General features: G+C 40.3%; 1 protein-coding gene across 1 annotated transcript in view; it reads left to right on the top strand.

Annotated features, from left to right (window-relative positions):
* rab2a (RAB2A, member RAS oncogene family) overlaps positions 1 to 22,397 on the top strand; it is a 33,797-nt gene extending 11,400 nt beyond the window's left edge. Inside the window, exons 2-8 of the mRNA XM_049598749.1 lie at positions 1,709 to 1,780; positions 2,920 to 2,987; positions 5,494 to 5,576; positions 8,336 to 8,428; positions 9,501 to 9,612; positions 15,510 to 15,578; positions 19,722 to 22,397. Coding sequence (XP_049454706.1) covers positions 1,709 to 1,780; positions 2,920 to 2,987; positions 5,494 to 5,576; positions 8,336 to 8,428; positions 9,501 to 9,612; positions 15,510 to 15,578; positions 19,722 to 19,817 — 593 coding nt within the window. The 3' untranslated portion in view covers positions 19,818 to 22,397. The remainder of the gene's footprint in view (positions 1 to 1,708; positions 1,781 to 2,919; positions 2,988 to 5,493; positions 5,577 to 8,335; positions 8,429 to 9,500; positions 9,613 to 15,509; positions 15,579 to 19,721) is intronic.
* Positions 22,398 to 22,677: the final 280 nt, after the last annotated feature.

Below are 22,677 nucleotides of genomic sequence, written 5' to 3'. Positions count from 1 at the left end.
TAACATTAGGACGTCATCTGTTAAAAGCCTCCCATTGTAGGATATGACATGAAACTACTCCAGTTAGCTCAATCATGTTGTAAGTAAGACATCCGCTGGAAAAAAAAAAATTTTTCACAGACCGTGACCGGAGTTATTACAGACACTGCTAACGGCTAACGGCGTCCCTTGGATAGGCAAACTTTTTGTTGTTGCTGTACACAGGTTAGACGCAGCACTGCAGAGCCACTCCTCTCCTGGCAAATGGTCAGTTCAGCATCTGCTCAGTTGGCAAGAGCTAACACAGCAGCAGCTGTTAAACACTTAAATGGTCCCAACAAACTCGCACCGACACAGAAGCGGCTCAGCTATTTTATTAAACGAATCAAAGTCAGTCCCCGTAGACCCCCATGTGAAAATGCCCAACTGTACAGCAGAAATAAACAATTTTTGTCTCTAGCCTATTTCATGAAAACTGTACAGGGGGTGAATTTCTATAGGCCTATGACTCTCCTGTTTACATTTTATCAAGGCTTCAAGTTACATAAAATTAAGGATGGGCCACTTTGAGTGACAGGCTGTCTGATGATGATGTCTTTTGCTTCTCCATCAGATCCAGACCCTGCTTTTCAGAAATAACAGACCATAGAATGCTGTAATTGACCAATCAAGAGTATTAACAAAGCTGTGTTTATAAAGTATTATAACGCACTGCTTTTTCACTTCTGGTGATCATGTTATGTATACTGAAAATGAAAGTGTTTTATAGAACTGCTGTTCAGTGTAGACTTCCCTTCAAACAGTGACTAAGGACGCAAAGGTTCAAACAGGTTTCAGTGGAGCCGCTGCTGCACCAAACCTGTTAAGTGTGTTTCTAATGCTTCGGAGTGTTTGTTTTTTAGAATGTGTAAAGGAAGTTCCAGCTCACTGTTTCTGTATTGATGGCTTCTGAGAATCTGTTGGCATACAGCATTTCCACTCAAATATTTCATGATGCTATGAAAATTAGTTTAGATTTTGTAATGAAATTTGCAGGCATCTTTTAGTGACTTTGTAATCAGATTATCCTCTGCTGTTTTTGTTGTTGTTCCAGTTTTGGACTGAATTACTAAAACTAATAAAAGCCGGTCATTGAAAGTTTAAGAAATGAGTGTTGACACCTGGTGACGTGATCATTTTGGTCCATCTGAGTGTGTGTGGATCTGTAGCAGTGTGCAACATTCAGAACTGAAGTCATATGTAGAGTGGTGTTAATGATGAACAGATTCACTGGTGCCCTTTCAGAAAAACAACAGTGACATCACACATACAAAGAAGCCAGCTGGCCTGTTAGCTCGCTAGCACTTGACTCAGGTTAACTTAACAATGTAAAGCTAGGTTGGAGGAATAGTGTGTAAGCTCCTTGCTGGGATTGATTGAACTTGATGATGATTCCAATAATCCCATGTTTAATTTAAATGAATTATTTGTATAAGACATACAATGGTGTACAACAGTAATGTTGTAAAGTGTTGTCACCTAGAAACCTCAGAGTGTCTCTGCGCTGTGTGGGAGTTCAGGGCTTCATAAAGCAATTGATTTTATAATGATGTTGGTCCGTGTGGTATTTTATTCTTAGTACATGTGGCACCTTTGAAAATGAATCTGTGTTGATGCTTGTTTGTGTGACTCCTTAATCATCTTGCTACATTAGACCCTCTTTAATGTGCCGTGTGTGTTTGTTTTTCAGGCGTGGGGAAGTCATGTCTATTACTACAGTTCACAGACAAGAGGTTTCAGCCAGTTCACGATCTCACTATCGGTAAGATGCCTCTCTTCTACACATTTAGCACTAAAAGCAACATCATCGCTACAAAAACATTCATTAAATGTATACAATACCATCATCATTTAGCATTTACTAACTGTACTCATGCCTCTTGTTAGAAAGCAGTGCAAAATTAGTACAGTTGCTGCCAACAGGCTCAAAAGGTGGAGCTGATTAAAAGTAATTAGCTGTGATGGGGCCATGCTCTAACTATAAGTTACTGATATGTTGAACTTTTATCACAGTAAGATAATGTTGTTGTAGATAAGCAGGGTAGAGCTCAGCATAGCCCTGAATCAGCTCAAATCATAATTAACCAGCACACCATGGCTGGAAAGTAAAAGAATCACTACATCTTATTTTACAGAATCTAAATCAGTTCCTATTGATAACCTTTATAGTCTCCTACTGCCATTTGTGGCTTAAAGTCAACCATTCTGCCATGGGGGTCTGTTAGGCCAGTGATCACATATACTACATTACAGCATCTGTTTTGCCTATTCATCTGTGTGTGATCTATGTACAGTGGATTATAAAACACTCCTGTACAGCAGCTGCATCAGGAAGACCACACCTACTGATACATAGTTCATCAGCAGGTTTGGTCTTCCAGAGCCAATTTTGTCACCTGACTCTTGCTTAGCCCAGCTTTATCAGTAGTATAGAAATGCCAAAGACACATATGAGGTAATTTAGGGGTGCTTTGACTCCTTTGGTACCATTGAAACAAACACTTTTTGGTTTAGTGTATTTAAATAGTCAGCTGAACTCTGGTGCAGACCAAACAAGTGGACAGAGACCACCTAAAGGGGGTGGGGTGTGTGAAGCCCAGCCTCTATTCATGGGAGATTATCTGTCAACCATGGAAACACATAGGGGTATCACCAAGTTAGTATGGGAATTTCCTGATACATAAAAAAAGAGTTAAAATACTTTGCTGTGTTTGTGTCCCACTTTGTTTATTTATTTATTAATTAATTTCTTAGAATTTTCCCAATATAAGGTGAGTGAAAAAAGTAAAATGTTGTTGTAATAAACTTAAAAGGTTCATTAATAAGCAGCACAACTTTTTAATTAAGTCAGTAACTGATTGTACATATCCCACATTCTTCTGTTTGTGTGTCTGTGTCCAGGTGTGGAATTTGGAGCGAGGATGATCACTATAGATGGCAAACAGATCAAACTGCAGATCTGGGATACGGTAATATATCTACTGTATGTTTTCTTTAAAGGAGGCTTTCCTCACTGTGGCAACATGTCTATGACTCTGTAAAAAGATCTGAACAAACGTTAAATGAATGATCTAAAGTCAAGGCTGTATGTCTCAGAGACACAGGCACTGGAGGTTTTAAACTTGAAATTTTAACCAGTGATTCTGTAATGACACATTTTTCAAATAGTAATCAATTGGGATGTAAATGTGAAGCTGAAAGGGTCGTCAGAAATCTCATTTTGATGAGTGAGTCTGAGTTAATTCAAACAAGAGATCTGGAATGGATTAAAGAGTTAGATATATAAAAATACACTGTTTGATGAAAAGAGGACTAACTCATAACTGTTGTACTCAGTTTGGCAAAATCTTTCATGTCCTGTTCATGTTGTGTCCCTGTTTTGGGACTTGTTAAAGAGAGTTTCTGCTTTAGATAAAGCTCTTAAAACAAGAAAACATGCACATTTTTCAGTTGGAGAGACTAAAGCAATAATAAATCACGTAGAAGCATTTAGGTATAGTGTTTATGAAGTTATTATTTTTAATTAATTTGAATAAAGAAGTGATATGGCATGTTCCCTTTTAAGGCTTTAAATATAAATAGAAATCACTGCCAATCATGTCTTACTGTTAGAGGTGACCACCCAAATATACAAGATGCAATGATGACTAATGTAGCGGTTAGAGAAAACCTTAGGGCGGAGTGCTAAACTGAATCTAGGGGTTTTAGAGTGGAGGTAGAGGCGTATCAATACATAACATCACCGTAATCCAAGACAGACAAGAACACTGCTTCGGTTATCCGCTTCCTACTAAGCATCAGAAAACAGCTCTGTTTCTGTACAAACATAATTTTTTTTTTCATTCATTGTCGTAGCTTGTTGACAAGTTTGTCAATGTGAAATTTGTTACTGTTTTGAGTCAGTCAGATGCCGAGGTATTTATACAAAAGATGTATCGTTCTAAGCATTGAGTCAGTATGCAAGTTTGAACATGCAGTTAACCAGTTGACCAGCAGGTGGAGTTAGAGCTCCATAGAAAGACACTGCTCCATGCATGAGAGGAGAAGGCCCACAGCAGCGATGTCAGTCCTGTTTCTCAAAACTCAAGACTACTGCAGGCTTTCTATCCTACCAGCTAGTTAATTGTCTTCACCTGGTTTTACAGGTGTTATAAAGTTCTCCATTAGGTGGGCATAAGAAATCCAGCAGGGCTCACTGATGCTTACTAGACTTGTACAATACACCACCACCAAATGGCCAGAAAAACCAGTGGGATCCTTGTGTAGGCTGCACATGACGTATGAATAAGTGTGTGTGCATGTATGTGTGTTTCTGCACCCAAGTATGTAGGCCAGATGGCAGACAGACACAGCGTTCCCTCTCTTTCACCCTTATTTATCATTTATTCACTAATAGCATTACTGGCTGGTTGACCGCTCCCTGAATGACTGACTGACTGTTGTAGTGGCTGTCTAACCGGCTGCTTGGTTCACTGACTGGTCCTCTGGCTGACTGGTTGAACCATCTAATGAACTAACTAACCGGCTCAGTGACTGAATGTCTAGTTCTCTGACTCAGTGACCAGCTGCTTCATTGACCAGCAGACTTGGTTCCTAGGCGAAACACCGGCAGCCTGGTCTTCTGACTTGCTTAATGATTCACCGAGTGATTGTGTTTCTGACTGACTGACTGTCTGGTTGTTCAGATGAGGTCAGAGCAGCGCAGGGCTGCAGCTGCAAGGATAGAGTGGTGTTTTGTTTTCTACCCCGGCCTGGACCAAACACAGACAACATTGTTACTGTACATGGGACGGAGACAGAGGATGAATAGATGGGCAGGGGGGTGGTAAGAGTGCTAGATGGTGAAAGGAGTGATGGAAAGAGGGCAGGCCCAGGGATTCATAGATAGAGAATGAAAAGGTGAGTGATGCAAGGAAGAGACAGTAGAGGTGAGACAATGGGGGGTAATAATGTAAGGGGGAGTGAACGAACAAGGTGACCTGCTGGGCTGAACACACTGTTTCTATGACTCCCAGTAAATGCTACAGGTTTAATCCATATGACACCACAGCTAATGTGGCCTTCCATGTTGTTCATAAATAGGGAAACTGGGAGGTTATACACACGAGCAGAGAGAAAGAAAGGGATTGTGACAGATAGATGGAGAAAGAAAGAGAGACCTCCATTGTATCCGATTACAGGCTCTGCTCTGTCCTGTCCTCTCCCCAGCTGACTGAAAACCTGGAGCCGGATTCTGCTAGAGAATCAGGGCTGGTACAGAACATTTATGGGACTAGACTACATACAGAGGACTCGTAGATAACAGGACAGTGGGAGGCTGACCTGTAGGACTGAAAGATGAGTCCTGTTAAGCCAGAGTCAGACTGCAGCAGGATCAGGGCTGTTAGAAAGCCAAAGGCTCAGCAGTTGTCTGTGGTCGTTTCAATTATTCAGATTTCAATTTCTGTTTATTAATATATGTATGTGTTTCTGCAGGCTGGTCAGGAATCGTTCCGGTCCATCACCAGGTCTTACTACAGAGGAGCAGCAGGAGCTCTGCTAGTCTATGACATCACAAGGTAACAGAACCAATCAGAGAGACACCTACACACTCTGTAGCCAAGCTGCGTTCAGGAACACTGGGAAGTTGGACACTGGAATGAGAATCAATGATGAGACTGTGTCCTTACGAGAGCTTAAAAACTTCAAAATACCTCTAGTTCAACCTTTCCTATTATGAGCATCCTCTCCTCACCATGAAAAGTTGCCACTTGCAAGTTGAGAAATTGTGATAGGACAAATGTCGTAAGTTAGCATGATGTTTTTGAGTTTTCACTCATTACATACTATGATTCAGACATAGCTGCACCAAAAGAAAAATATGCATTACATTAGGGCTGTACCTGTCTCAGAATTATGTCAGTCGAATCAGAGTCGGCTGGGTGAAATTAATGTTCAACTATTGATTTTTTCTTTTCCATATAAAGCTTTAAAGTTCGAATGGAGCTCAGTGGGACGTTCAGTGTGAAAGCAGCATGTAATACAGTTGACAAGCTAACAGTGCTAATGACAGTTCGGAAATATTTTCTGCCAACACTAGATATCAAACGAAAGCCGGAGACTGTCTGCAACAAGTCCACAGCTGGCTGTCCTAAAGAGTAGTGTGAAAGTTAATAGCACTCACTCTGCAGCAAAATCAGGGGCACCAAAATGTCCCCAGAAGTTCACTGCACAGCACACTGACTTGCAAAAGAAAAAGTGACAACTGCTCAAAGCAATCTGAGTTGACTGACGGGTCTCTGACTGATGATTCGAAACTCTGACTTTTAAGGGGCAGCCCTACATTACATAAAGTCACAGATTCTAGAATGCCATGTCTGAAAGTCACGTCAGGACACAGGAACAAGGCCAAGAATCAGAGCTAAATGCTAACATCAGCATGCTAACAATGACAATGCTAATGCTGATATTGAGCAGATGTAATGTTTACCATGTTAAAAGTCTTACTTTGGGACATTAGCATGCTGTCATTTGCTAATTAGTATTAAACTCAAAGTACAACTGAGGCTGATGGGAATCCTATTACTTTTGCAAGTATCTGGTCATAAACCAAAGTATTTTACAAAAAAATCACAAAATCACGAAAGTGATTCCCATTCATCCTGACAGGCATGAATGTGCAAACCAGATTTTGTAGCAATCCATCCCATAGCTGTTGAGCACGTCATGGTGGCACGAGTGGGAAAAGTCAGGGGACCATCAAAGTCATTAGGATTCATTGTGTGGGAACTGTGAATGTCTGAACCAAACTTTGCGCCAATCCATGAAGGACATTTGAGATAATTCCTAATGACAAATGAACATTTTGAGCTGCTGATGGCACGAGAAGAAATGTGACTTCCAGAACTATCTGATTTCAGTCCATCTTGAATACTTCTTGGGTACATTTACCCTTAGCTCTTTTGAGATCGGTTAGCTAGGTGGTCCACCCAATATGTGCACAGTGACTAAGTATAAATCAGGTCTTAGCTGCTTCTCTTCTCAAACCCACTAGCAGCAGGTCATTCTTACCATTAAGTCAATGATATGTTCCAGAGCAAAATATATTGTCATCTACTGACCAGATTGAAATGAAATTTGTTATTGATCTTCATGGTCCCCAGAGATTCACTCTTAATGATTATCATGTTCCTTTGACCTTTTGTCCAGCACTATCACCCTCCCTCCATCCTCCCCGGAACGCTGCTGACCCCGTTTTATTTTAAATACTCAGGTTTTGTTTAATTGCATTTTATAGTTCTTGATGGGTAGAGAGGGAGATTTTTGTAAACAATGGGGCAGACACCCACATTCGCTTCCTGACTGGGTCTTAAAAGTCACAATGTGTCAAGTCAAAATACCTTTTTTGTTTTCATCTTTCTTGTGTGGTCACCCTTTTTCCCATTGCAGTGGCTTCCTCTGGTGACGGATAATGCTCCCAGTACCACTCATATGTCGTCATATTTGCTTTGAAACAACTCCCAATCTGTTTTTCGCCGCCTTATACTCGTGACAGTTCTATCTCGTTGTAGATCAAGGCAAAGAAATCCCTCTTACTTTTTGCCATCTCTGTAGTATTTTCTGTACACAACTTACTGCAGAGTAGACAGTCTGCTTCCTGTTGACACATGCATGCTCAGTGCATGTGAATGGTCACGTGATATGTGTTTTCAGGCATGATTGTATAGTCGAAGATTATTTCTGAAACTCTGCAAAAATGCTTGTGTTTATGGACTTCGTTTTTGTTGTTAAATGCAGTTTTAAGATGAAAACATATTAGCAGGAATGTGGTCTTTGTCAAAGAAGGATTGTCCTGATGTTGATACATATTGTGTGGATATTTATGTTCTTCAGAAGTAGAACCCTGGGGTTCTTAATTTTGACCTAGTTAGTTGATTTCAAGGAGGGAGTTCATTTTAATGTATAAAAAACTGTGAGGCAGAGTGGACATTTCAACCTTTAAGGGATCACTAGGGGGACTTAAGACATTATGCTTTGTGCCCGAGGACAGTAAACAGAGTCTGTTCAGATCTATGTAGGAAGCACATTCAGATAATATTAGCTGGTAAGCCACTCAGAGTCAGAAACTTGTCAAATCTAAACTTTCATGATAGGTGAAGGAACAAGTGAGATAAGGTGTTTTTGTGAGTTTAAATGATTGCAAACATTGCAAGAGGAAGTGACAAGGATGTCATTCACCACATGAGGGAAAGTAAAATCTGATACAAATGTGTAAACTCTAAAGCTCTTTCATGATGGGTGCTGTATCTGTGATGTGATTCTGTGCTTGTTTTAACAGAAGGGACACCTTCAACCACTTGACGACCTGGTTAGAGGACGCTCGCCAACATTCCAACTCCAATATGGTCATCATGCTCATTGGCAACAAGAGGTAAGATACAGTACACAGTGATGGTTACAGCCTGTCCTACATAAGACTGGACCATTGACAATTTGTGGCAGCTATCAGTGGGGTTTAAGAACACTGTACTGTAGTACAATGGTTTGTTTAACATTTGTCCAAGTAAGCTGGGATGCTGTCATGACTTGGCCTTGTCCTTACTTTAAACGGTAGCTTTTGTTAACAGTAAAATGAAGTAAAACTATTCCATGCTAATTTAAGTTTAATACATCATTTAGTCAGATTTAAATAAGTAACTTACTTAGATCTGGTTGTTCACAATGTGTTGGCTGACTCCCTACCTCAGGTTACATAACATAGCATTGTGAAAGGTAAAGCTATGTCAAAAGACTGCTGGCGATAGAATTGCAGACACCTTGAAACTAACTCTTCGATGGTTAGTGCATTCTTTCGTCAAATTTAAATGAGGAAGTTCACATCTGCAACAAACCTCAGCTGGTTATTGATAACACTGAGGGCTCAGGTGCTTCATGTTACATAACAGCATTATGTAAGAAAAATGTGCAAAAATGTTCTGTTGTTGATACATTTACAAACACCTTGAAAATGTATTTGACAACTCTATCACACCTGCCAGATAGACTCATGCTTATTGGTGTTTAAGGTAAACTTTTTCCTAACAGTTGAGGTAGAATTGTTCAAGTTAAAAAACTTGCATAAGCATTTATTTCACAGAGAGCTGTTAGCCACTTAGCAGCAGAGGGCATAGCTAAAAAAATTTTTTGTTGTTTTTGCTGTTTTTAGCTCAAACAACAAAGCCACTGCTATCAGTGGTGTGTCATCATGAACAGAAGTTCACATTCTGGTTTTATTCAATAGAGAAGTGTGGTAATTGATATCACAGAATTTTTAGTGATCCTGATGTGAGTTAGCTTCCTCCGCAGGTCAGGTAAATATCACTGTTCAACTGTACAACTGTTCATAAGGTGTACTAATGTAATGCACCGCTATCTTTCTGCTTTTGGCGAAACAATTTTTTTTTCATAATTGGAACACATCATTTTATTGTATCTAAGTGTGTGTGTGTTTGTGTATTTTTTAGTGACCTGGAGTCGAGGAGAGAGGTGAAGAAAGAGGAAGGTGAAGCATTTGCCAGAGAACATGGCCTCATATTCATGGAGACCTCAGCCAAGACTGCCTCTAATGTAGAGGAGGTAATAATATACACACACACACACACACACATATATATACGTATACACATAGATATACCCATGCACACATATATTTTCATTCGGGCTACATTTTGAAAGTTGTTTGCCGTTATGTTGACATAGAATGATAAGTGAAATACCAGAAAATAACTTATAGCACCACTTCACTAATTCACAACTCACCTGAACCTGTCTGAGTTCCAAAATTCTTCCTAACTCCACCTGTCTGAAATCTACGATAGACCACTCCTAGCCAGTCAACTAATGCTAAAGGCTTTTGCTCACATATAAATCTCTTATTGTGAGAGGGGTGATGCCAGAATTTCACACATATTATCTGCTATTTCACAGCAATTACTTCTATTAACTTATCTAAAGTTAGTCCTCTGTTTGTCTGGAACACAATGCAAGCATAAGCTTCCAACACTGCAGACTAAATCTTTGAATATGTCATGATTTATGTAAGGATGTGTACACCATAAGCAAGCCTGTTTCAGACTGCAGTGATGTTTTATCATTGGCACATTGTCAGGCAGCATCAGAGGTAACATGAATAGAACCATATAGTGGCTCATTCCAGCTGTGTATGTATTACAGTTGTATTATAAATCACATTCAGTCCAGTTGGCGTCATCCACCTATGATGCAATTTGAATTATTACATTTTTACTTAAGAAATTATTATTTCAACAGAGGAAAAGAATGAACCATCCTAATGAGTAATTTTGTTTTACACCAGTATACATTGACTTGATGTTTTTGTTGTTTGTATTTAGTAGTAGCTGTAAATGTAGTAATAGAAAAGCAGTGCAAAGCTATTTTAATTATAAGGCAACATGCAATGTACTGAATATAATAAAGTACAAGAAAATCCGACAATAACAAGACGGAAAAATACAGGGGGAAAAAACACCTACTAAAAGAAAGTGGAAGATCTCAGGTTATCCATTTCTGTTTCAGAAAGCAACACCAAGGTAGCTCAAAGCACCGTAACCAGATCTGAATCTTATGCTAGGTACAGAGGTACAAAGATCTTGTTTTTACCAGAAACAGACACATTTTTAATGAAAATCATGAAAAATGAAAATCAATAGCATTCTTTCTGCAACAGTAATTACTTCTCTATTTATTAGTTCTTAATGGTAGTGGCAGAGACTGCAATTCCCTCACTGGTTTCAGATTTCCTAAGCACAAGGATTTACAAGAAAACAATGCAAAAAGCAAACAAATGGAAAAAAAAACATTATGGGTACTTGTAGATGAGAAACTCCTCAAGTTGCTAAAACCCCAAATTCCCACAAACATAAATTCCCACAAACATTTTAGAGAACATTTACCTTGGTGTCCTTGGTGGTAGCCAGAGCACCGCCTTCCATATTACCACCACTACAGTGCTCTCTCTGATGTTCATACATTTATGTTTACACTGTACATATTTTTTTTTATATTACTCGTATTATTGTTATTTGCTTTCAGATTTTATATTTAATTGTTAGTATTTCCCTTTTATACTTATGCTTCTAATTACTCTATATTTTTATATATTTTATATTCTTTGTTATGCACCAATACACCAAGACAAATTCCTTTTATATGAAAACCTACTTGGCAATAAAACGATTCTGATTCTGACATTAACCACAGAAATTCAGAAAACTGACATGGTGGGTGAGAGCTGGGTGTATATTTTGAATGAAACATCAGTCAGTGCACATTAAAAGATGAATGCCACAGTGCTGTCTTGAACGGTGATCAGAGCTATAATGGATAGTAAATCTCCAATCAATCCACTATCTTACCTACACTAGTTTATTGTTCTAACTTGTATGTATGAAGTCTAAATGCCCTTCCTAAATGGATCATGACACTAAAAGAAAACCTCCCGATGATTTGACTGTACTTGTAGCATCAGGGGTCACCATGCTGGAGCCTAACCATGCCAGCCATCACATTAGCTTCACATTAGCATCATGAAGCACACCACTCCACCCCTCACGGAGCCACACCCCTGGTGTTGTTGTGTGTAATGAATGCATGGCGTTGTCCTCGGGGACCCCTTTCTCACTTATCCAATCACATAAATAATCCCATCCTACACAGCACAGCATGCCAGCCAGGGGCACTGCACAGAGTGTGTATGTGTGCGTTTGTTTACATTGATTTTTTTTTTCTGCCCTCCCTTGCCTGGCCTATATCATGCAAACACACACACACCACTGTTGAGTCAAGCTCTCTTTGGGGTTAAGATGAGGGGGGAGGGATGAGTGTGTGTGTGTGTGTGTGTGTGTGTGTGTGGTATGATTAATTTGTCTCATTAGTGTCCTCTGAATCCTCCTGATACCGCTCCTCTCCTCCCTTCCCTTCATCTCTCCTCGCTCCATCCCTCCTCATCCCTCGACGTCCATCATTTGCTCTTTACCTCCCTCCCATCCTCCTTCACCTCCCCCCTCCCACTCTTCATCCATTTCCTCTTCCCCCTCCTCCAACATGTCATCCTCCCCTTTCCTCCTCCATGTCCTCCTGCCCTCTTCCATTCATTTCTTCCTCCCCTCCTCCTCTCTCTTCTCCATCATCTCCCTTTCTCTCTCCAGCAGTATATCAACCAGTTATAGTTCATACATATTCATAACCTCCACCCCGCCTCCCCTCAGCGACATCCAGCAGCCAATCAGTGCACTGGGTTTGTCGTCAGGGTCTGTGGGTGGACACCGGGCTGATGGGATGGTCCTTAGAGAGAGATTCCTGTAAGCATCTTCTCATAGTCTCATCTCCCCATCCTTTCTTCTTTCCTTACATCCTCCCTTCCTGGAGACCCTTTGCTTAGTCTCTGCTCATTTTTGGTTTTGTTTTTCTTTATTTCTTTCATCTTTCTTCTATCTCTTGTGTTTTCTTGTCTATTTTTTCTCCTGTTTTCTCTCATTTTTTGTTGAACTTTTTCTGTCTCTTCCTGTTTTTGCAGCTTTTCAGCTCTTTATGCTCATCTCCTCTAGTCTTTTGTTTTTCCCATCTTCCCAGTATCTTCTCTACTTGAAACCATTCCTCAAATGTTTCCTTTACCTAAATGTTTTCTCTCCACTCTACCCCTACATGTTTTATCTCCGTAGTTTTGTATGTCCTCCTTTCATCCTCTCCCCGGCCAAACAATCTCTACAAATCACGACTAAATATTGCTGAGAAATTGAAGAAAAAGAAGTGTAGAGAGCTGTGCATGAACAAGGGGTGCAGTGATGTGTTGAAGGAAGGAAAGAGGACAGGAGTGAACAGGACAGAGTGCACCAGAGAGCACCCTTGGGCTCCTCAGTCTATTTTCAGACCGGGTGTCAGATAGAAGTTCAGGGCATATTTTCAGTTCTTTAATGACTCTGCTTAAGAAACACACTTTTTCATGGCCTGACAGAATTGTGTGTGGAGGCAGTTGGGAGAGTGCTTCATTGTTCCTCCACAGACTGAAGTGTGTGTGATCTGACTTGATTTCAGATCACACACTCTGCACAACAAGTTTATCATAGTTGCTTTCCAGTTTAGACCCTTGAGAGACGAACACCAAGAGACTGTCCCTGGAGATATCAGTCGGAGGCTAGTAGCTCAGGGAGCTTAATTCCACTTTATACTAACATCTTTGATCCTCGCAGTGCTGTCAGTAAGGTGTGTTGAAAGAAAACAGAGATTGTGTGTAGTCTGTGTGTGCGTTGTGTTCAGATCTTATTCTTGTAGCAGCTGTTGACAAGAAAAAGCAAATCTGCTCTAAAGGGTTTCTGCATCTTCTAACAAGGTCTTCATCTTAAAGCTTTGAAAGCTCTCAGATAGTGTTCATTGAGGCATTTTACTTCTTAAAAATAGTCTACATCTTGATCTCTTTAAGTCCCAACAAAACAGCATTTTGAGCGTCTTCCTTCCTTGATGTGTTTCCTGTTGACACTGAATACTGAGGCAGGAAAAAAATAAACTAACATGTTATCACGGAGGGAGAGAACAGCAGTTTTTATTTGATCAGATGGATAGAGGAATGAGACTTTGCAAAAATCAGCAACAGTTTTATTTGATAGAAGTTTAAAGTGGAAATAGACACATTTATTGCTTTAATTTATCATTATAAAGTAAATGTTGATTGCATCATGTAACAGCTATGGAATAATGACAGCATCAGCATTTAGGTTAGTTCCCTATAAGCCGCACTGCCACCACACAATTCAGTCCACCACCATGTACAATCCTGCAGGAAAATGAAGGCTCCATTTACACCACAAGTGCGTCAAGCACTGCACAACCAAAACAGGAAGAGGACAGAGCTTTTGTTTTCCGTGGTAGCTATCGATAGCTATCCCTAGTTACCAAAGAGAATCAGTGTACTATCCCCATTTGTGAAAATGGTGGACAGAGGAACAACCAAAGTAACTGTAGAGACTGAGGTAGTCGCTAGGCTCTGAGGAAAAGAGATCCAGTTGTTGGTGTTGTGACAGCAACGTTAATAATAATACCACTTGGAAACACAGCAAGTGAGCCTGATTTCCAAGAGGTAAAAATATTTTAATTCATTTTCAGGCTTGTCAAAAAAAAATTATATATTGCACATCATTTTTTAAAAGATATATATTAATACATGTTATTGATATTTGACATGCATGAGAAACAGTGTCACCATAACATAGTTTGCAAGGTGATTTCTACACTGATAAATGTCCCACTCAGGATATGTATTAGTTACAGTAAAAGAAAAAAGTAATCTAAGAGTTCCATATCAAGATTGTTTTTTTTTTTCATGCATATTTGTTTTTAAAAAGTGACTATTTGCCAGTATAGTGTCAAACAACTTGTTTTACCTGCCATGCTGTGTGATGGAAGAACATGAGGGCCCTTTAGCTGGGGATCAGCCCGCTGCTTTTAAACATCATCGCTCAAAACAAGCCATCATTAGGTAGCCCTGATGTAATGGAGATGCAAATCCCTGCCACGCTGGGCTGACATGCTGATTCAAACCAAGCCAGCACATTAGTGAGGAAAGGGGGTATAAGAAATGGTTCCAGCACATCTTCCCCTTAAACCTCAACTTGTGGTTTTTACCTTTCTGTAAAAGATACAAGGTATCAGCTTGTGAGCAGTGGGTATACTGGAAGATGTATTTTTCCAGGGCCAGGCTAGCCCTTTCCACCCACTTCCAGTCTTTGTGCTAAGCTAAGCTTTCAGCCTTCTTCAGCTCCATATATTGGTGTACAGACATAACAGACGTTCATACCATTCTTCTCAATTCACTTTAAAAATAATAGCATACACGTGTATTTCTGAAAAGGTTGTCCTGTGTCTTTAAAAGCTCCTTTAAAACTATTAGCTTACTTTTATGTATGTTTTAGCCCATTTGAGTTTCTGTTTACCTCAGTATGCAATAAACGCTACTCATATTAAGTATTTTTCATTGTTACATTTTGTTGTCTTCAAGTGCTGGTGTTAGGCTTTAATATCCCATACTTGACTGATACTAAAATTCACACACACATCTGTTTCTTGATGTCAATATTTGATTATTGTTTGTCAGTACTGTGTGTATTTTCATTAACACAACCTTTATAGAATATTTAACACATCATTTTGCACTTTCAGCCATCATTTTGACAATAAATAAAAATGAGAATGATAGTTTACTGTGATAGATTACAGTTTCCAGGGAAAAAGAAAGGCAAAGTCATGTTTTAGCCTGAATATTTAGCAGTTTAAACTGGTTGTGTTCTTTAAATCTTGCAGTGAATCTGTTTTGCATACCTAATGGCGTGTGGCTTTTTCATAAACAAAAAGAAAAGAAAAAGAAAAGAACTGAGCCGTCTCATTTACAGGAGTCAACGCACAAATATGAATTGAATCACCTCTTCTCTCTCTGTCTGTTTCACTTCCTGTCTCTATCTCAGGCTTTCATCAACACAGCCAAGGAGATCTATGAGAAGATTCAGGAGGGAGTGTTTGATATCAACAATGAGGTGAGACACACGGTTCACTCTGTTTCCTTCCTTGTCAAACCTCTCCATTGTTGTTGTCTTTTTTAAGACTGTCTTCTCCTCTCTTCCAGTCTTTGTTCTCCTCTTTTCCTCTCCTTTTCCTCCTTAGTGTAGTTTTCCAGCAGTGTGTGTGGTTTGCCACGCTCCCTCTCTCCTCAAAAAGAGGGGGGGAGAAAAACCTCTTCCCTGCTTCCTTTGACTCCAGCCAAGCAAAACTCCCTGCGTTCCTCCTCTTCCCTGCTCTATTTTCCACTCACCCTTTCTTTACTCTGCAGCTCTCTCTCTCTCTCCGTCTCTCTTTTTTGGCATCTTGCCAGCTCATAAATTCCTCACATCCCACAAGGTCTCAGTCATTCGGCAAGAAAACAAACACCCAGCCAGTCAGTCGTCAGTCTGTAAGCTTCCTATCCAGCCAGTCAGTAAGTTTGCTATCCAGTCGACCAGATGGTTATCTTCTCAGTGGAACAGTTATCCAGGCAGGAAAGTCAAGGCACCAAGCCTGTCAGCAAGTATGCACTTGTCAGTAAGTGTTAGTCATACTACCTCCACATTAAAATTGCAAACAGTTTACGCGTGAAAGCAATGTGCGTCCACATTGGTGTTTTCAGGTTGGTTTCCTAAAGACCTTCTTCCACACGAAAACACTAGAAGAAAGGCTGAATCTCTTTTTGATGTTGCATTTTGTTCAGCAAAATACAAAGCTATACATCACACATAACATCTGGTAATATCTATTTTCTCATTGAAGACAATTTCCCAGTATCAAGCAACTGCGTGAATTAGTGATCACAGTGCTACTTTTGAACAGGCAAAGTGTTTCCTGTGTTGCCACAATGTGATGTTGATTTTTTTATGACTGATGTCTGACAAAATGAATGCAGATTACTGACAATCCCTGTGTTGTGTGATCAGCTGCACTGATTTAAAATGAGTGATCTAGTTAGAGATAACAGAAAGCTCTCTTCTTAAGTTACTGCTGTATAGCACCCGACTACCCAGGTTCATTTTTTCCAAAGGCTCAATTTTTTTCAGCTACAATAGAATGCACAGCTTGTGTTGCCAGATTTATCCACTCTGAAGGCAGTTTTCAGAAAATCATCAGCTTAGGACCAAAACAGAGAGAAAAATATAATTTTAAAGATTTATAAATCATTTTCATTAAGAAATGATACTTAATTTATCCATGTAGCTGGTGTCCATCAAGGTCTGCATGATATCCATTTTATCATTTGCCCACATCTGTGCGAACATATTTGAACGTCCACGTGCAGCTTAGTGTGTACGACCCTACAGATCATAAGTGCTGATTGCTCATGTGCAACATGTCCTCATACACAGACACTCCATGTATTATAAAATGGACTGTGTGCACCTCTCCTGTCCGTGTCCTTTTCTCATTAGTCCCTTTTACACTACCTGCTCAAGGCAGGGATGTTGCTGCATTGTTCCGCCTCGCAGTTCTTTAGAAAAGATTTTTCTCGCCTTTAAGCTGGCAGTAGAGGTAGTAACAGCAGCAAATCACCATGTGTAAAAGGGACAACCGGCAGGACAGGGCCATGGACAGGACAGGTGTGATGTTTTGACGACATGTTTTGTGTGCGACCCACCAGCAAGAAATTTAAAAAGCAGCTAGCAGCTAACTCAAAGAAGAAAAACAGCAGTCGAAAACGTCTGCAACTTGGGAAAAGGATGACGTCCAGGAGGTCCTTACCCTCCGAGCAGAGGACAAAATCAGACGCCACATAACAGGGATGGTTAAAGATTGTTATTGCCATGTTAATGCCATTGTTAGGTTTACAAATTGCTGCCAACACGTATGTTTTATGTCACACTAGAGGCTACTGCTCTCTTGTTTCAGTGATGCCAACATGCTGTCTAAAACCACACACTATTGGGGCATGATGCCGCTGTTGTTTGGTTCTGTGTAAAAATGCAAAGGTGGCATAAAGAAGGGACTTTGTAGCGACCCAATCTGGAATCGCGTATCAGCTCTGTCTCCATTTACTTCAGTTTAGGCCTAAATGATAGCATGAACATTCCTTTTTTTGTCTTGGTTCAAGCTCCACTCAGCTCCTGCAGTATCAGGGGCCAACCTCTGACTGTGCAGATGTGCACATTCAACAGTTAAAATGTTGATGGGCTATGATTTTTACAGTTCTGTCAGTTTTGTTGAACGAAAGACCGGTATTAGACTGATACTCAGTCTAAATTGCCTTTTTTCTGCGCTTCGTTCATTCAGCCTGAGTTTGTGTTCATGTGTTCTTTTGTTTCATTTTGCCCTAAGTGGTCAGTAGCATGAGATGTATCTGTCTGCAGACATCATTTTCAGTCAGCACAGAAGCAGCAGTAGCTGTTGCTAAGAGCAGTAAACTTAATGTTTTTGACATTGATCAAAGACACAAATTGATTTAGGAGTTGTTCTGTTTGTTGTCTTACAATAACACGTACAACTGCATTGATCTTATCCACACTTCATTTTTCATGAATGTAGCTAGCTATGAAGGAAGATGACATCTTCACTCTTAATCCTCGTTACAAATCTCTGATTGGTCAACTGTCTCTCCAATTGGATGAGTTATTGGTCAGTGAGCACAGCACCTTTTTAGATCACTGAACAAATGTGAGCTGTCTGAAGTGATTCAGAGGTTTGAAACAAGGCAAGGCTAATGTGACTTTTAGTGTGGGTGTGCTCTTGGTTTATCCTCCATACTATTACTATCCAGATGGTTATCTCCTTAAGAAGACTCTTAACCACGTAGTAGATTGTGACGTAAATAAAGTCACGTGCCACACAGACCATGCTCGTGCAGCCTGTACACGCGGACCATATGTGCCAACAAACATGTGTGAACACGTCCGTGAATGCAGACAGCCAATGTAGTATATAAACAGAACAGTGTGTGCACTCTCTGTTTTGGAGTGTATCTGGCCCTTTAGCCAGCCAGCCAGCAGGTCCAAGTGTTCGTCAGACAGGACTGGAGTTAGCCAGCCAGCCAGCCAGCCAGCCAGCCAGCCAGCGAGTGTTTTTGTTATTAGTAACAGTAAGACGGAGTGAAGGCAGATCGGCCAGCCAAACCACATCAGCTGACTGGCTGAGAGAGAGAGAGGGAAGCCCCACCAGAAATGTTGGCAGCCACTATGAGAAAATACTCACACACACTTACTCACACACACACATGGCCTTAGCTCAATAAATGTGATTTAAAGGCATACAGTGTTTCCCAGAGGCACTACTGCTACTGAGTGTAGGAGGGGGAGTTACGCTGAGAGGGAGAGAGATAAATATATACAGAGGGAGAGAGCAAGGCTGAGAGTGTGCTACAGCCACGGACAGAGAGAGAGAGATGATGAAACACAGAGAGGGAAAGTGAGCAGTACAGTACACAGAGGAAGAGAGAAAGAGAGCGCCAGTTGAAAGGATGAGAGAGGGAGAGAGAGAGATGAAAGAGCTGCGTCTCTCTACCACCCACCTGCCTGCCTCTCTTTCTGTTTCTCTTCTTTTAAAAGTGCTTTTCTTTTTTTTTCCTCATGTCCTTGAGTGCTGCTGGTGTTTCCTTTGCTTTTGTGCAACACAGCAGCACCTGTTGCTTCCTCTATGATGTGATCCAATAGGAGCTCCTGCGGGCGCTGTGCAATGTTAATCTTCCATAGCATCCTGTAACTTGTTCTTTATTTTTCCCAAGTATTGTTTTTCTTCAGTTCTTTTTTAGCTCTACCTCCACTGTATATATTGTTGAAGGGGATTCACATGTCCACTGTGATAAGTCTCTAAACGCATGTCTGACCACACCTGAACACTACTGTACCTTGCCCCTAGTTTTCTGCATTTAAATGAGTTTGTGCTAATTTGATTAAAGCAAACTTTATAAAAGGAATAATTTGGAGGAGAAAGGTTTTGTGAAGCATCATAGAAAACGTACTTGCCCATAAAATTAGGAAAAGTAAGGATAGATTAAATATAGACATGGTTCATCAACAAAATTACACCCTTTCCTAATCATACCAACAGATTTTGTCACCTTGTTACTGTCGTGATCATTTTGAGGAACCCTGTAGCAGAGACTTTGTTTTTCCTGTTCTAATTTATCTCCTATTTGTGTTGTTTATGTCTTTGTCTCCACACAGGCTAATGGTATTAAGATTGGACCCCAGCATCCTACCACCAACTCCACACTGACCGGCAGCCAGGGAGGCCAACAGGCTGGAGGGGGCTGCTGCTGAAGCCTCAAAACACACCTCCTCCTTCTCCTCCTCCTCCTTCAACCCTGACCCTTCCTCCTCCTCGCCCTCTCCGACCCTCCCTTGCGTTTCTACAGAACTGTCCAGGCTCACTAACAGTTTGTTAACCTCTCTCTCTCTCTCTACTGCTCCATTCTGTCATCCATCCATCCCTCCCTTTCTGTCTTTTTCTCTGTCTTTCAGCCATGTCTTTCTTAAGTCCCTTGACCATGACCCAAGGGTCTCGGGGCCGTGTCCCCATAAATCAACCTGACTTCCAACAGTCTAACAAGGACGGAGTCAGCTTCACCTGCAGGTTTAGCCCCCAAATTCTGAAGTTTTGCAGTTCATCTTTTTTTTGGTTAGATAAATGGATTTCTATCTCTTTATTTAAAAAAAAAAGCACGCTGGAATGTGAAGAACTCTGTTCCAGCAGTTTAATTTACGTACTTCTCTGAATTCATGAGGATGTTGTTGGGATATCACAGTACCTCAGAATCATAAAAAAATAGAGCTATACCTTCAGTAACAGTGAGGTTGTTGGTAGAGATTAAGCAACTGACTGTATGGAATAAATCATGCGCCGTGTTGTGTCTATACACACATCTGTACATGTTTTGAAGAAAATGACACAGCACATTGATAGCAGGACATGTTCCTACATGTCAAGTCAGTTTGCATGCTGTGTCTGTGTGTATAGGGACGATATAGGTATTCCAGTATGTCAGTTTATGAGGTGTAGGAGGCATTCAAGTCACTCTGTATGTTCTGTCCATAAAAACAAAGTGCAAATATTATGTTATTTTGAGCTTTCTTTCCCTATTCTTCTTCATGTTATTTTTTTCTCTCTGTCTTTGTGTCCTTTTTGTTGACTTGCAGATGATTTGTATTTAATGAACACTACAAACTGGTTGTGGCTTAAAGTTTTTTAAATTGTCTGGAGAGAGAATAAAAGACCAAACTGTTAAGTGTGATTATGGATCCTTTTGGGGAAGACGGAAGCCGAAAAGTTAAAGAAACGTTAAGGGATGTTGAGAGCAGCGGCCGCCAATATGAAGTTAAGAAGTAAAAAGAGGAAAATAGATTGGAATTTGAGACTTTTTTTGTTAACTATATTTATCGGGCACATTTCTGTGTATATATGGCTCTTTAGGTTTCTGTAGCTTTTTTTGGCTGTTAAAGGTAAAGCTTGGCATGTTGTTGTGGTCTAGTTACTTCTTTACCAGGGCTGGAAGAGAGACCCCACTGGACCTTTACACAGCTTTTTAGCATTTTTAACAATTCTCATTTAAACCCAAAGGTACTGAGCCGCCCTGTTACATTAGGGTAGTTGGTGCCCTTTCTTTTAAATGACAAGTATGAATGATAACAGGCTGTTAACAGGACCGTGTAGAGGCATTGAAAGTCCCTGGTGGAGAACAGACTCCAGCTGAAAATGTCAAGGCGTCTCCCTTTTAAGCAAGCTAAGATTTCCACCACGAATTAGCTGGCAGATATATAATGTATACTGTTTAGAGCTTGATCAATGACTGCTGCAATGTTTTTTGCTTCGAGATCCTCCATGTAATAGGCACCATTTTACTGTTATGATCATATTTTACTGCTTCAGTTACTTATCGTTCATCCTTCCCTCTCATCCTCACCTCTCTATCTTTCTGTCTTTCTCAGACTGTGTGGTAACATTAGCTCTGTGTCTATTTTTAATGCCAAATTATTGTGTTTACCTGTGTTTTGTCAAAAAAAAAAATGTGGGAAAAAATCGACAAAGCCCCTATAATATGTCCTGAAATCAGCTGCCTGCCTTAACTCCACCCCCCTGAGAGATTTGGACAGCTGCTAAAATGTATCAAACCGACCCCTTACCTGCAGAGAGGCATTTTACCACTAACTAGCTAGTCGACGATGCATTACACATGCATAGATGCACACTTAGAGATGTGTAAAGTCATAGAAACAGGCCTAGTTTGAGTTCTGTGTATGAATTGGGGCATTTGAAATGAATCCAAACCCACATGTTAACATTGTTTCTTCCCATCCCCTCCATGCGCACACACACCCAGCCTGCATACATTATATGCATGCATACGTAGAGGATGCATACATATATTTCTGTTTATCTAACCTAGCTGTTTTCTCTCCAGGCTAACTGTATAACTGTAGGGAGTTTTTGGGTTTCACAGCAGTGCGAGTGAATCTGTTTTTCTCGGCAGTGTGTTCCTCTTATTTTTCTTTCTTTCTTTTTTTATTCCTAGATATATTCAGACAGTTATTAATCTTATTCTGATGATGGTTATTCTTTGTAAAGCAAGATGTAGTGTGTATGTGTGTGTGCGTGTGTGGACCCAGAGGGGTTACAGGGGGAGGATCAAGCCAAACCTGATGCATCTATCTATCTATCTATCTATCTATGGATTGATCTAGCTATCTTATCTATGTGACCCTCCTCTCTCGCTCTTCCTGCCTCTCCTCCTCCCCCTCAACGTTATTTGCTGTGTTTGTTCTTTGGAAAAAAGAAAACTTAAAAAAAAGAAAAAATGAAAATGCTATCACAATAAACTATAATAAAACATTCTAAACTCTAAACATGTCATTTTGATGGTTACGTGGGATGGAAAAAATACAGTGTTTGAAAAAAACAACAACAACTGCATTTGTAATTTCTGTCTTGGTTTTTTTTTTTTTTTTTTTTGCCACCCAGCCTGCCCATGCTGACTTTTCAGTATATGAATGGATCAATCATAATGGGTCCACATGCTGTTTTACTCTGATTTATCCGTTCAAATGAGCAGGGAGGGACTCGTGCAATCTTGGATCCGTGCCATTCGACCTTCAACAGTCATGGAGATTGTATTCCCTGATGAAG

Source organism: Epinephelus fuscoguttatus, linkage group LG15, assembly GCF_011397635.1.
Source record: "Epinephelus fuscoguttatus linkage group LG15, E.fuscoguttatus.final_Chr_v1".
NCBI lineage: Eukaryota > Metazoa > Chordata > Actinopteri > Perciformes > Serranidae > Epinephelus > Epinephelus fuscoguttatus.
Note: the sequence above shows the minus strand (reverse complement) of the source record. Positions and strands in the feature narration are given on the sequence as shown.